Source organism: Notolepis coatsorum (assembly GCF_963971535.1).
Source record: "Notolepis coatsorum genome assembly, chromosome: 17".
NCBI lineage: Eukaryota > Metazoa > Chordata > Actinopteri > Aulopiformes > Paralepididae > Notolepis > Notolepis coatsorum.
Window position 1 is genome coordinate 93,907,241 of NC_140181.1, and position 16,309 is coordinate 93,923,549.

The 16,309-nt window shown below is 48.0% G+C and overlaps 1 protein-coding gene across 1 annotated transcript in view; it reads right to left on the bottom strand.

Moving 5' to 3' along the window:
• slc13a3 (solute carrier family 13 member 3) overlaps nucleotides 1-16,309 on the bottom strand; it is a gene marked incomplete at both ends in the record, with an annotated part of 62,814 nt that overhangs the window by 6,328 nt on the left and 40,177 nt on the right. Inside the window, 2 exons of the mRNA XM_084333560.1 lie at nucleotides 9,938-10,099; nucleotides 12,009-12,121. Of these exons, the coding sequence (XP_084189686.1) occupies nucleotides 9,938-10,099; nucleotides 12,009-12,121 (275 nt within the window). The remainder of the gene's footprint in view (nucleotides 1-9,937; nucleotides 10,100-12,008; nucleotides 12,122-16,309) is intronic.

The window sequence follows — 16,309 nt, forward strand, 5'->3', positions numbered from 1 at the left end:
CCCACGACGCACGTGTGGTGCAGTAAGGCCTACTTGGCCTCAGAATAGGCATTGAGACATCGTGTGGATTAATAGTTGAATTGTCATAGTTTGGCACTATACCGTCAAGTTGGACGTATTTCTATTAAGCTAATAATAGTCTATTATGTATGGTGCATCGTTCGGTTAGAGTTATAAAGTGAGCAGTACCCCCATCGTTCCTGACGTTATCTGGAGTCTTAACCAGGCTGGGCAGACCACGTGTGGTGCTTGCATCCGAGGAGCTCCGGGCCAGGACGAGTGGACCTGTACATTGGATTACTTTACCCGGACGACGGCGAGCCTTCCACGGCTTGGATTATCTACATGCTTTGGGTGCTTTGATTATTCCATGGATAACGGCCAACACTGCTGAGTGTTGGAACTACCCCCCGGAGAGGAGTCCAGGTGAGACGGCGCTCTACCCCGAGTGAGGTCGCCTCACGTCTCTTCATCTGTGGACCGGCAGCTACCGTCCACCAGAGGGTCCAGCTGTATTCATCTGCGGACCGAGGTTCTGTGGGCATCGTGTTCAGGACTCTGAATTCTCCCAAGAAATCGTCGGCCAGATGGGATACCGCCAGCGGCTCTTCTAACCCCCCCCTCCTACTGTCTTACAACCAGCGGGACCCCCCCCCCCCCTTAGTGTATCCAGCTATAATCATTTAAGTACCATCGCTATAGTTCCCTAAAGAACCAGGTTGTATACTTGCTCCCTGCGTAACCAGAGATTGGACATTCAATGTTGATTTACCTACGAATACTCATTTGCCATACAAGTGCATTTCAAATCATAAATGTCATTAAGTGAACGTTGTATATACCCTTTGCTATATAAAATATTCGATTTATACATTTGTGTGGACTTCGTTTCATCAGGTGGGAAAGTGTTCATCATATCTATATCATGTACTGGATGGCCAGAAGTTAAAGTACAAGCGGTAGTGGTTTAATAATACCATACTTATCAATACAGTCAGGGAATTGTACCCCTCAGTTACAATTGGTCCTTCGAGCCGGAGGGTAACTAGTGTAATATTAATATAGTGTTATTAATATTAAAATGGCCTATGATGAACACTCCACGAAACGGTCCTCCTAACGTAGAACGCCCGCAGCGCAGACGACAGCCACCTCAGTACTTAGAGGACTACGCTGTCAGTCAACTACCTAGCCTTCGACAAACGGTAAACGCGGTAAAAGTAGAAAGTAAAATTATGTCTGACCTTAACGACCAGGTTTCCCCGACCACAGAGGCCCTAGTGGGTTCTAATGTAACTGACCAAGCTCACGGTGGGGACCAGGAGGGAGCTGACATGCCTTTACCCCCCGCCAATACCGAAGAAGTAGTCCCCGACCAGCCCCGGGAGGAAGACAACCCTACAGAGAGAGAACTCTGCACGGAAGAAGAGGAGGAGAGCGCCGAGGAAATAGAGCTCCAGGACTCCCCCACGAGCGGCTCACCCAGGAGCGGCTCACCTCTACAACCGTCTTCCCCCAGCGAAGCGGAGAGGATGCTACAACAGGCGTTCCTCGTCAGCCTGACAGCCTCTACCGAACGCGATCGACTTCAGGGTGAACGCGATCGACTTCAGGGCGAACGCGATCGACTCCAAGCACAGCAACGGAGCGAAGAAGAGCGCATACGCCTGGAGATGAGACGCCTTCAGACGGAAGAGAATATGGCAAGAGACCGGGCCGACGCCCAGCGCGCCGCTGCCGGTGCCCAAAGAGAAGCAGATCTCACCAAGCGCGAAGTCGAGCGCGACAAGTTACAAGCGCAGCTAATGGAGCAGCTGATCCTCAAGGCAACACCCTCTCCCTCCGCCAGGGGTTCAAGGAACTCGTCGAGACAACAGTCAAGGGCAGCGTCTCCTAACCGAGCAAGCGACCCTGAACTTGACCAACAGACCAAGCCTATACCCCCCGCAGACCCCCTTCCCAGACCGGTCCAAGCGAGACCCAGCTACAAGGAAGGAGCGGCATACACTGCGGAGAAGCTAAATAAACGACTACAGGATCTAGAGGACCTGATAGAAGAAGAAGAGGGAGAGGAGGAGAACCAAGCCCGACGACAGCACAGTACTCCACCGGACCAGGAGGTCCAGTACAGCCCAGGCTATACCCCCGCGGCGCTGCGCTACAGACCCCCGACTCTATTCACGGGTGAGCACGACGCACGACCAGCCCGGAGGAATAGCACCTGGACCAGCGGGCCATGGTACCCTGTCGGTACCAGCCCACAGAGAGGCGCAAGAGGAGACTCGCCTAGGAGGTCTCTCCCCCAACGCTCGCCGATGTATCAGCCATCCACGGCGTCATACATTGCCACGCCGTCGTTTCCAGACTTCACCTATGAGAATCGAGCACAGTACACGGAGCTCCGGATGTGCTTAGAGACAATGATGGTGGATGTCGCTGATGAACGCCACAAGTATGCAATATTACTGAAGCACCTGAAAGTACCGCGAGCGCACAATATAGCGCTAGCCTATGCCACCTCTACGACCCCATACACCGCGGCTCTAGCAGCGCTGGACCAGAGATATGGACGTATGGATTACGTAATCCAAGAGATAAGGCATATTGATCGCCTACCCCCAGCAACAGACAATCGCTCACTAGACGACCTGTCAATCAAAGTGCAGTCCCTGGTAGGGATGCTGGGAGCGCAACGGGAAAAGGGCATGCATGAGCTATACGCCAACTCTAACGTCGAGAGGATTTTGGAGAAGCTGCCACCCGCAAGACAAGAGCGTTTTAGGCGGCAGAGAGACCACCGGGATCCTAACGGCCCCGAACCATCCCTCCTTGATCTAGCCGACTTCCTGGCGAGAGAAGTCAGCAGCTTACGACTGGATACGTTCGGGCGGAGCACGCCAAGCTCCAGAGAGGGACCCAGGAGAATAAACGATGGAAGAAGATCGGTGACTGTCATGCACCAATCAGAGTCAGTACCGAGCAGTAAGAGCCACAGTACCTCCTCGAGAAAAGAGAAGTGGAAGATGGTGTGCCCCCACTGTGAGAAAGAACACTGGCTGTCACAATGTGACCTATTCACAAAGATGAATGCAGAAGAAGTGAGTCAATGGATAAAGTCCAACAGGCGCTGTTACCGATGTGCGCGCAGTCACATGGCAGCCGAATGCCGCCTAAAGAAAAGGTGCAGTCGGTGTGACGGAGCCCATCTAGATATACTACACGACAGTAACAGAAGACGGCCTTCACCTGCACCATCAAGCGGCACCAAGGCAAGTGTCATGTACATTGACCCCGCCAGCAGCAGCGGCGCCCAAGTGCTCTTAAAGGTAGTCCGTGTGACATTGAGCTACCAAGATAAAGTCATGGACACTTACGCCGTCCTTGATGACGGGTCAGAGAAGACCCTTCTGCTCGCGTCCGCTGCGGCCCAGCTGGGACTGCGGGGGAGCGAGAACCAAATGACGATTCGGACAATAAGAAGAGATTTAAAGACGATAAAGGGCGAGAATGTCTCCTTCACTATCGCAGCAAGCGGGCAGCCAGAGCGACGGTATAGGATTACAAATGCTTTCACCAGCCAAGAAATAGGACTATCGCAGTACACCTACCCCATCGCCAAGCTGATGGATAAATATGTGCACCTGCGTCAACTACCTATCCCGCTCATAGACGGCGCCACCCCGACCCTGCTGATAGGCTCCGACCATGCAGAACTCATAGTCCCGATTGACCGGGTCCATACAGGACCCCGAGGCTGTCCTGCAGCAGTCGAGACCCGCCTAGGGTGGACACTACAAGGCCCCCTCGCTAAATCTCTCAACCGAACAGCAGCCACTAGCTGCCTCCACTCCAGAACGACAGAAGGAGACACCACACTCCTGCAGCATGTCGAGAAGAAAATTGACTGGCGACGTCGTGCGCTGCTCCGCGCCTCCCTGATCAAAGACGGCTTTGATCTCCGGCAGCGGGCCAGCAGCGACTCCCCAGTATTGCGCAACCTCAACCCAGAGGTCGCAGAGGACCCAGCAGCAGATGAAGAGGTCCGACACAGTGTGAAGAACAGCTTCTACGTGGACAACTGTTTACAAAGCGTTTCGACTCAAGAAGAAGCCGAGGCTCTCCTAATCAAGCTACGCGCCTCCCTGATCAAAGGCGGCTTTGATCTCAGGCAGTGGGCCAGCAGTGACCCGCACGTATTGCGCAGCCTCTCCCCCGCGGACAAGGCTGCCAGCAGCGAGACCTGGATGGCGACCATCCCAGGAGAAGCCCAAGAAATGACACTAGGACTAGTCTGGCGCTTCAAAACAGACTCGCTCCACTATAGACACAAACCCCTGACTCCAGAGCAGGGAAGGTCGACGGCGACACCGACCACCAGACGGAGTGTGTACAGAACACTCGCCAGACAATATGACCCGTTGGGATGTATTCTACCTTACACCACCAGGGCAAAGATGATTGTACGAGCACTATGGGACAAGGACCAGGGCTGGGACGACCCAATACCTGCACACCTTGCCTCCACATGGAGAGAGTGGGAGACGGAACTCCGCTCACTCCCAGGCGTCAATATACGCCGCAGCTACTTCCCACCCACGGTGAGGCCAGAGACATGCAAGATGGATCTACACGTCTTCAGCGACGCCTCTGAAGTAGCCTATGGATCGGTGGCCTACTTGCGTGCCCAAGAGAAGGGAGGAGAGATACACACCGCTTTCATCCTGGCTCGCTCAAGAATAGCCCCACGAAAGCAACAATCTATCCCGCGTCTAGAGCTCTGCGCAGCCCTAGCAGGAGCGCATCTAGCCACGTTAATCCAACGTGAACTCACCATTCCGGTGCACAGAACAATCTTGTGGTCAGATTCCACGACAGTACTCACATGGATCAAGTCTGATTCATGCAGATACAAGGTCTTCGTGGGAGTCAGAGTCACCGAGATTCAAGAGTTAACAGAAGCAGCGAGCTGGCGGTATGTGGACACCAAACACAACCCAGCTGACGTCATCACCCGGGGAATGTCCCTGGACGACCTCACCCGTCGCAACATCTACAGTGACGGACCAGAATTCCTCAAGCTCCCGGAAGAAGAGTGGCCTACGCCCACCCCACGGGAAGCAAGTAAAGAGGAGGCTGAGAACAAGAAACCTATGTTCTGTGGACTGAGCACAGTCGCCTCCACAGACCCCAACATAGATGACTGCATTACCCTACAGAGTGCGCAGCTAAAGACATTCCTGTGGCACCACCCAAAGATTCAGTCTACCACTGACATTTCAGCAGCTGACTACGAAGAAGCAGAACTTCTTCTACTACAACGAGCCCAGAGAGACTCGTTCCCCGATGAGCTAGACTGTCTACAGGGAGGAAAGCCCGTCCCATCAGACAGCAGACTGCTCCACCTGGCACCCGAGAGTGACGCCCATAATCTCATCAGAGTGGGTGGTCGCCTGCGGAGAGCCCCCGATCTACCGGATGACATTAAGTACCCGATAGTCTTGAACAGCCGACACAAGGTCACAGAGCTGATCATAAAGAAATACGACGAGGATGTACACCACGCAGGAGCAGAGAGAGTCTTCGCGGAGATCAGACGTCGCTATTGGATACTTCAAGGAAGAGAAGCGGTGCGACGCTTCCAGCGAACCTGTCTAGACTGCCGAAAGTGGCGCGCGCAGCCCAGCATACCACGGATGGCTGACCTACCCCCCTGTCGCCTCCGACTCGGCGACAAGCCATTCCACTCCACAGGCATGGACTGTTTTGGCCCGTTGTATATAAAGAGAGGAAGAGGAACCGAGAAGCGGTGGGGTATTGTATTCAAATGCATGACCACCAGAGCGATCCATATCGAACTCCTTCCGACCATGAGCACAGACTCATTCCTTATGGCCTTCCGAAGATTCACATCACGGAAAGGAAAACCGTCTACATTGTTGTCTGATCACGGGACAAACTTCAAAGGCGGAGAAAGAGAGCTGAGAGAGAGCTTCCAAGCTATGGGCCCAGAACTTAAGACCCACCTCGCTCCATCCCAGATTGACTTCCAGTTTAATCCCCCGAACGCACCCCACTTCGGTGGAACCTGGGAACGAGAAGTACGTTCTATAAAGACAGCCCTGTACGCCGTGCTTGGGGCCCAGACTGTGGCGGAGGAAGTCCTAATGACAGTGCTCACGGAGATCGAGGGAGTATTGAACTCAAAACCCCTCGGTTACGTCTCAAGTGATGTAGCAGATGTCGACCCAGTCACCCCCAACACACTCTTAATGGGGCGGCTGGACCCCGCGCTACCCCAGACAATGTACAGGCCTGAAGAAGCGAATGGCCGAAGAATGTGGAGGTACAGTCAAGTACTAGCTGACAAGTTTTGGAGCAGCTTCCTACTCCACTACCTACCGTCTCTACAGACCCGCCAGAAGTGGGTAAAAGAGAGAGACAATTTGACAGAAGGAACAGTCGTCATGATTATCGACCAGTCACTACCCAGAGCTATGTGGCCGGCTGTAAGCAAAGTGATCACCGGTGCCGATGGCAAGGTCCGAGCAGCTGAAGTGCTCGTCCAAGGGCGAACTTACACACGACCCGTGGCGAGGCTAATAGAACTGCCCCGACTCCCAGACACTATCGATGATGACCATGACCCCATGACTTTGTGAGTTGACTGACCCTTACAGCGGACCTTGAGTGGTAGACAGTGCGGTTAATCTGTCTCTGCTTAGCTAATTAGGTGGGACTAATTAGGGGGCGGCTGTTGTGAAGGATCAGATTAAACCGAATATATATATTTATTTATGGATATATATTTAATAGTATTTGTATATCGTTTGATATCCCCTGTATATTCCTTGTACAATATGCACTGAATATCCCTTTAGTCTACTAAACAGCCCATAATAGTTTAATTCTACCATTGGACGAGAACCTGGCGCCAGCAGCCATGCCCCTTGGTTCAAGTTCAATCGTGCCGACCAACATGTCGTGGCAAGCCCGGTTCCGCGTAGGAATACGTCTGGCGAAATACGAATGGTACTATTTGTTCACAGCGCATATATATATGGCGCAAGTAAAGTAGAACTTTCTTTTAGTCCATTAGTTCTTTACCCTCCAACCTAGTAACAGACGCAAAGCCTCACCCACGACGCACGTGTGGTGCAGTAAGGCCTACTTGGCCTCAGAATAGGCATTGAGACATCGTGTGGATTAATAGTTGAATTGTCATAGTTTGGCACTATACCGTCAAGTTGGACGTATTTCTATTAAGCTAATAATAGTCTATTATGTATGGTGCATCGTTCGGTTAGAGTTATAAAGTGAGCAGTACCCCCATCGTTCCTGACGTTATCTGGAGTCTTAACCAGGCTGGGCAGACCACGTGTGGTGCTTGCATCCGAGGAGCTCCGGGCCAGGACGAGTGGACCTGTACATTGGATTACTTTACCCGGACGACGGCGAGCCTTCCACGGCTTGGATTATCTACATGCTTTGGGTGCTTTGATTATTCCATGGATAACGGCCAACACTGCTGAGTGTTGGAACTACCCCCCGGAGAGGAGTCCAGGTGAGACGGCGCTCTACCCCGAGTGAGGTCGCCTCACGTCTCTTCATCTGTGGACCGGCAGCTACCGTCCACCAGAGGGTCCAGCTGTATTCATCTGCGGACCGAGGTTCTGTGGGCATCGTGTTCAGGACTCTGAATTCTCCCAAGAAATCGTCTGCCAGATGGGATACCGCCAGCGGCTCTTCTAACCCCCCCCTCCTACTGTCTTACAACCAGCGGGACCCCCCCCCCCCCCTTAGTGTATCCAGCTATAATCATTTAAGTACCATCGCTATAGTTCCCTAAAGAACCAGGTTGTATACTTGCTCCCTGCGTAACCAGAGATTGGACATTCAATGTTGATTTACCTACGAATACTCATTTGCCATACAAGTGCATTTCAAATCATAAATGTCATTAAGTGAACGTTGTATATACCCTTTGCTATATAAAATATTCGATTTATACATTTGTGTGGACTTCGTTTCATCAGGTGGGAAAGTGTTCATCATATCTATATCATGTACTGGATGGCCAGAAGTTAAAGTACAAGCGGTAGTGGTTTAATAATACCATACTTATCAATACAGTCAGGAAATTGTACCCCTCAGTTACAAGTATAGTTGTGTACCTAGCTGGTGTGTTTCCTGTAGTATAGTAGTATAGTTGTGTACCCAGCTGGTGTGTTTCCTGTAGTATAGTAGTATAGTTGTGTACCCAGCTGGTGTGTTTCCTGTAGTATAGTAGTATAGTTGTGTACCCAGCTGGTGTGTTTCCTGTAGTGTAGTAGTATAGTTGTGTACCCAGCTGGTGTGTTTCTTGTAGTATAGTAGTATAGTTGTGTACCCAGCTGGTGTGTTTCCTGTAGTATAGTAGTATAGTTGTGTACCTAGCTGGTGTGTTTCCTGTAGTGTAGTAGTATAGTTGTGTACCTAGCTGGTGTGTTTCCTGTAGTGTAGTAGTATAGTTGTGTACCCAGCTGGTGTGTTTCCTGTAGTGTAGTAGTATAGTTGTGTACCTAGCTGGTGTGTTTCCTGTAGTATAGTAGTATAGTTGTGTACCTAGCTGGTGTGTTTCCTGTAGTATAGTAGTATAGTTGTGTACCTAGCTGGTGTGTTTCCTGTAGTGTAGTAGTATAGTTGTGTACCTAGCTGGTGTGTTTCCTGTAGTGTAGTAATATAGTTGTGTACCTAGCTGGTGTGTTTCCTGTAGTATAGTAGTATAGTTGTGTACCTAGCTGGTGTGTTTCCTGTAGTATAGTAGTATAGTTGTGTACCCAGCTGGTGTGTTTCCTGTAGTGTAGTAGTATAGTTGTGTACCTAGCTGGTGTGTTTCCTGTAGTGTAGTAGTATAGTTGTGTACCTAGCTGGTGTGTTTCCTGTAGTGTAGTAGTATAGTTGTGTACCTAGCTGGTGTGTTTCCTGTAGTGTAGTAGTATAGTTGTGTACCCAGCTGGTGTGTTTCCTGTAGTGTAGTAGTATAGTTGTGTACCTAGCTGGTGTGTTTCCTGTAGTATAGTAGTATAGTTGTGTACCCAGCTGGTGTGTTTCCTGTAGTGTAGTAGTATAGTTGTGTACCTAGCTGGTGTGTTTCCTGTAGTGTAGTAGTGTAGTTGTGTACCTAGCTGGTGTGTTTCCTGTAGTGTAGTAGTATAGTTGTGTACCTAGCTGGTGTGTTTCCTGTAGTGTAGTAGTATAGTTGTGTACCTAGCTGGTGTGTTTCCTGTAGTGTAGTAGTATAGTTGTGTACCTAGCTGGTGTGTTTCCTGTAGTGTAGTAGTATAGTTGTGTACCTAGCTGGTGTGTTTCCTGTAGTGTAGTAGTATAGTTGTGTACCTAGCTGGTGTGTTTCCTGTAGTGTAGTAGTTGTGTACCTAGCTGGTGTGTTTCCTGTAGTGTAGTAATATAGTTGTGTACCTAGCTGGTGTGTTTCCTGTAGTGTAGTAGTATAGTTGTGTACCTAGCTGGTGTGTTTCCTGTAGTGTAGTAGTATAGTTGTGTACCTAGCTGGTGTGTTTCCTGTAGTGTAGTAGTATAGTTGTGTACCCAGCTGGTGTGTTTCCTGTAGTGTAGTAGTATAGTTGTGTACCTAGCTGGTGTGTTTCCTGTAGTATAGTAGTATAGTTGTGTACCTAGCTGGTGTGTTTCCTGTAGTATAGTAGTATAGTTGTGTACCTAGCTGGTGTGTTTCCTGTAGTATAGTAGTATAGTTGTGTACCTAGCTGGTGTGTTTCCTGCATAGCCCTGCCTCTCCCTACATACTAGTAGGGAGATACTAGTCGTAATTGTTATATGATCAATTGAATGTTATTGTTCACATACTGAAATCCATTCACTATTTATCTATTTAATTATAGATCAGTGCCTCTGATTATTTAAACTAATTGGCAGCTCTCACCAGGTCTGCGATGACAGGTAGGAATATGATGATGGTGGCGGTGTTGCTGGCAAACTCTGTGAAGCAGGCCAGGAAGCCTGTGATCAGTATTACGGCACCAACGGGAGGAACCTCAGCCAGAGGTTGGAGGTGGCCGCCAAGCCAAGATGCCAGGCCTGACTCCTGTTGAATTCCACAGGATCGGGATCAAAGATCACAGGTCATAGGTCAAAGCACAAAATAGTGAAGCCAGACACAGACTTAGTCTGAACAGAACAGCACTGAACATAGCTTAAGAGAACAGCATAGAACAGGACAGAAAGTAAAGGACAAGACAGGATAGGACAGGACAGGACAGGAGAGGACAGGAGAGGAGAGGAGAGGAGAGGAGAGGAGAGGAGAGGAGAGGAGAGGAGAGGAGAGGAGAGGAGAGGAGAGGAGAGGAGAGGAGAGGACAGGACAGAATAGGACAAGACAAGACAAGACAAGACAGGACAGGACAGGACAGGACAGGACAGGACAGGACAGGACAGGACAGGACAGGACAGGACAGGACAGGACAGGACAGGACAGGACAGGACAGGACAGGACAGGACAGGACAGGACAGGACAGGACAGGACAGGACAGGACAGGACAAGACAGGACACAGAACAGATCAGAATAGAGCAGATTAGAATGACACATTATAACAGACCACAGCTCAGCTCAGCACAGCATGGAGCAACAGAGCAGAGAACACCAACATGACCACAGATGGGCAGTATTTCCACAAGCCAGTACATATGATTTTTTTTCTTTTTAAACGTTAATGTTGCGTTCAAAAAAATTGTGGCGTTAAAAGAATTGTGCGCTAAGTTAACGCGTGTTAATTCTGCACATCTGAAATAATCCCAGCATACAACTGTGAATAGATTCTTTGGTATTTAAAAAATACATAAATATTCTTCTGGCATAGGTAATTATTTTTAATAGGATAATATTAATTCCCAAACACATTTCCCTGGGTTAAGTGAACTAAAACAGTGCAGTGATTATGTATTCATGTTATGCAGTGAGTATTCAATGATAAAAAGAAAAAGCATCAAGTGATCACATGGGCTGGACGTGCATCACCCTCAGTCCTCTCTGGCTACATTCTGATTTATTGCTCAGACCTGATATGTTGTTTGGCAGTTCACATTCTTTTTAAAATGTGGCCAATATCAGATTCCAGTGTGAACCGGTCACAATCCTGAACTGACCGCATATGTAAATGAACAATAAAGAAGATGGATGTAAAGAATTGTGACAAATGTCAATCTAGAGTGATGTGAAAGTCACATGACTGTTCGGACTGAGGTCGCATTGCAAAGAAATCTGACCTGTATCTGATTTAGGACCACATATGAAAGTGGCCCAAATCAGAATTGAAAAGATCCGATTCCATGTGATTTGTGATTTGAAATCTGATCTAAGTCAACAGTTGTGATCGGAAGATCAAGAAAGTTTGAGATCAATAATCAATAATAATCAATAAGGTCAATAATTATCAACTATAGATACGATACTGGTTTATTTAGTTGATGGGACAGTTATCCCCATCTCCTTCTTTTGGAAAATAGAATATGTATTTCAATTGAATCCATTTCTTGACACCAGTATTTCATAGATCATATTGATCAAGGCGGAATATTCACAATTCACAAAATACATGTTGATGTTGCTCATCTGTACTGAAACTGTACAGGAACTGACAGTGATACAAAGAAATACAAAAATCATAAGCCACCTCGCTTCACAACTAAAAACACATTTCTTCAATCAATATCTCAGATGAAATTAAAAATAAAATAAAACGAACCTTCTTACTGTCTTCTACTATCATGCACTCTTCCACTAATGAATCTTCCTTGCCTATATTACTACCTACTATACCAATAGTCTCTACTACTATGCACTCAACACTGGAGCACCCAAGTTTCAACACTGTTTGATGAACATTGTTACTCAGCTAAAATAGTTGTACCCTTCCTGCTGACTTGTCGTAGTCGCTTTGGATACAAGCGTTCATCTAAATGACTAAATGTAAATGTAAATGTATAAGATATTTACCTCGCAGCCTTTGGCCATAGCAAAGCCTCCACCCAGCAGCAGAATGATATTCCAGGGAACGCTGTCCTGAGCTTTCTTCCATGATAAGAGCGGGACATAAGGAATGTTTGGAGCTGTAGGGGGAAATACATTCAAATAGATAATTTGATTATTTATCCTCCAATGGATTCACTCTACATTATAGTGTCAGATGAGGTAGACAGATTTCTTATGTAAATAGGCATTTATTTAGCACTTTTATCCAAAGCGCTTTACAATTTTGTTCCTCACATTCACCCATTCACTCACACATTCACACACCGACGGTGGAGGCAACCATGCAAGGTGCCGACCTGCTCATCGAGAGCAAGTCAAGTCAAGTCAAGAGTTTTATTTGTCACGGCATACAAGTATACAATGAAATGCGGGTGGTCTTGCCCGCAACGATGTGAAATACAGTAGTAACAACATATAATAGAATCCAATAAAACATTGTGCAATAAACAGGTAACATAGTAGGGCATATCGGTATTTGTACATAGTTATTTACAGAGCATGGAGGACATGCTAGGTCCTTTGGTAGTGCAATACACTGTTAATGTTACTATACTATTTTTAAAGTGACCTTTCCTTAGTGGCCATAAGTGTGGGCGTGTGCAGCATGAGTGTGTGCTTGCTCATGTTAAAGTGGCTGCTAGTGTGCGAGCGTGTACAGCGTGCGTGTGTGTGCTCATGTGTGCTTGTGTGTGGAGAGTTCAGTGTTCAAGGCTCTGATGGCCTGGGGGAAGAAGCTGAGCCGAAGTCTCTCTGTCCTAGTAGCTGGGGTTCGCAGGTGTCTGCCTGACCTCAGCAGCTGGAACAGGCTGTTGTTGGGGTGGTGAGGGTCTTTCATTATTCTGCAGGCTCTGGATTTGCACCTCTTGTTGTATAGGACCTGCAGGGGAGGTAGTGCAATACCCGTGGTACGCTCGGCTGAGCGCACCACTCTCTGTAGGGCCTTCTTGTCCTGTGCCGTGCTGTTTCCATACCAGGCAGTGATGTTTCCAGTCAAGATGCTCTCTACAGCTCCGGAGTAGAAGGACTAGAGTATCTTCCCAGATACTCTGAACTTCCTTAACTGTCTCAGGTGGTAGAGGCGCTGCTTCGCCTTTTTTACGACTGAGTCTATGTGTGTTGTCCATGTCAGATCCTCTGAGATGTGGACCCCCAGGTACTTAAAGCTGCTCACCCTGTCCACGGTAGCCCCGTTTATCCTCAGTGGTGTGTGTGTCTCCTGCTGTCCTCTCCTATAATCCACGATCAGCTCCTTGGTTTTACCAATGTTCAGGAGCAGGCTGTTGTCCTGGCACTAGCGTTCCAGTACCTCAACCTCCTCCCGGTAGGCCTTCTCGTCGTTGTCCGAGATCAGCCCCACCACCACCGTGTCGTCTGCAAACTTCACTATGGAGTTGGAGCTGAACTTGGCCACACAATCGTGTGTGTAGAGTGAGTACAGCAGGGGGCTCAGAACACAGCCCTGGGGGGACCCGATGCTCAGGGTGATGATGTTGGAGGTCTGACCCCCCACCCTGACCGCCTGGGGTCTTTCACTCAGAAAGTCCAGTACCCAGGCGCTCAGGGCAGAGCTCAGACCCAGTTCGATAAGCTTGTCCACCAGTCTGGTGGGGACTATGGTGTTGAACGCTGAGCTGTAGTCAATGAACAACAGTCTCACATAGCCCCCCTTCTGGCGGTCAAGGTGAGAGAGGGTGCTGTGCAGTACCTGGGAGACCGCGTCGTCAGTGGACCTGTTTGTCCTGTATGCAAATTGCATAGGGTCCATATCACTGGGGAGGGAGGCACAAATGTGCTCCTTGACCAGCCTCTCGAAACATTTCATGGCCACAGAGGTGAGTGCCACCGGTCTGTAGTCATTGAGACATGTTGGGGAGGGTTTCTTCGGTACAGGGATGATGGTAGACATCTTGAAGCAGGCAGGGACCAATTAGGGGTTAAGTGTCTTGCTCAAGGACACTTTGACATGCTGCCCGGGAGGAGCGGGAATCGAACCGGGAACCTTCCGATTATCAGACGATCGCTCTACCTCCTGAGCCACTATCGCCCCTTTTATGTAAATAAAAGTGTTCATTCATTTACAAAACCCTCCTTGGTCTGACCCCTCCTTATTTGATACACCTGTTAAAATTAATCTACTCCCTGTAACACCAGAGCTGCTCACCGTATCTCGCTAAAGGTTCCCCGTGTTAACACTTCCTTGGGTCAATCCTCCTTCCACTTTGCTGCTCCCAGCAGTTGGAACGAGACGCAAAAGACTTTGAAAGTGGACAAATGGACTCCCCTCACTACATTTAAGAACTCTATCACAGAGTTGTTTATACACACCTGCAACTGTCACCCAGCCTTAACTGTAATTCGTCTGTTCTGCTGTATTACATACCTTGTAATTTTATTTGGTTGTTTGTTTGATGTGTTCGTTTTTTTTTTAAATCTTTTTCTTTTTTCCTCCGATTTTCTCCCATCCCAATGTTAGTCGTTATGCCAATTCCCAATCCCCTTCCTGGTCGCTGCGCACTTACCCCCCACAGTCGGTCTGGGAGAGTGGAGGCTATCACATGCTTCCTCCGACACACGTCTAGCCAATCAACCGCTTCTTTTCACCTGGCAGCGCGGACTCTCACTGAGAGGGTGTAACGTGTGGAAGGATCACACTACCCCCCTTAGATCCTATCCGCGCTGAACAGGCGCCCCGACCGAACTGTAGGAGTCGCTGTTTAAAACGACCCGGACCCACCCCGCCAGCTTTCCCACCCTCTAATACTGCCAATTGTATTAGTGTGAACGGCCAGCCAAGCTGGTGACAACGCCGGAGCTGTGAGCTGGATTCGAACAGGCGAATCCAGCGTCTCCGGTGTTGGTGACAAACGCAATCTCCGCTATGCCACCTGACCGCCCTGTTTGATGTGTGTTTTAATTATTTATACTCTTTTCTATTTATAGTTTTTTTTGTCCCCTTTCCCCGTTTACCTTTTCGCCAAGCCATCATTGTAAATACGAATTTGTTCTTAATTGACCTACCTAATTAAATAAAGGTTAAATTAAAATAAAATACTGAAAGATTTGTAGCCTAGTAAAAGTACTCCATCCATGTTCTTGATTTAAAATACTCATGGTCAAAATGGCAGGACCAACAAAAAGTAGTAGGATTAGCTTTAAAATGTAGGCCTACAGTCACCAGTGACATATTTGCTTTGAACAGAAGTATGTAGTTACTTTCCATCCCTTCATATACGGTAAGTGCATTAGGTTACAACTTCTGGTCAAAAACATCAACAAAACTTTAAAGGGGCATTTCAACAATATTTTTTAACCATGTGATATTTGGACATAAACCTTCTGTGTGTTGAGAGCTGAGTCACATCTGTGATGGATGATGTCACCCGACAGAGAGCAGACCTCTAGTGAACTGCAGACGCCATTTCCTCAACTATTTATTCATCTTTCCTACTAGACTTGAAAATACTTCGTCTCGGGTGGGGGGGGTAATGATGCGGCAGAGCTCTCGAGAGACAGAACACATTGGCTATATGTCCGACGATCACATGGCCTCCTCACAACAGGACACTAAGGATCAGATGAAATGCCTTTTTTTTTTTATTCCGATTATTTCCTGACATATCTCCTAGGGAAAATGAACCCGACCATTTGTTTTGTTTCTTTGATGTTATGTCAAATGGTTTGTTTGTCCAGCTGAACATAGCGCGCGCGCACGCACACGCACACGCACACACACACACACACACACACACACACACACACACATACACACAATCTCACAGCAAGCGAACCCCCCCCCCCCCTTTCAGAGTGTGGCAACATATTTGTGAGAGATTAATATAATCACACAAACAGAGGGGCTACAGTCTCACCTCACAATGGGAAGCCACTCAGACTCTCTAATCTGTCGTTAACATTCCGGGACTTATTTTCCCCACTTTGCAAAAGCTGCAATTCCAAGTCCTGTACTACAGGCCTACTGTATGTCTTTGAACTGCCTATTTCATCAATATTGACCTTTGACTGGCTCCGGATATTATTCTGAAAAGCTGCATCATAGATAGTAGAGCAAAACTAATCATTTTTGAGGAATTGTTAAACCAATGCTTCTTATTGTAAATATATATAACTTCCTGTAACTTTCTCTCTCTCTTGTTTAATTTATTTATTTTACTCTTTATTTTTTTATTTATTATAATTTTAGTCTCAAGGTTTAGATTTCCCTCCCAAAACCGCAGCTTGAAATAAAAACGTTTTTGAATCCTTAA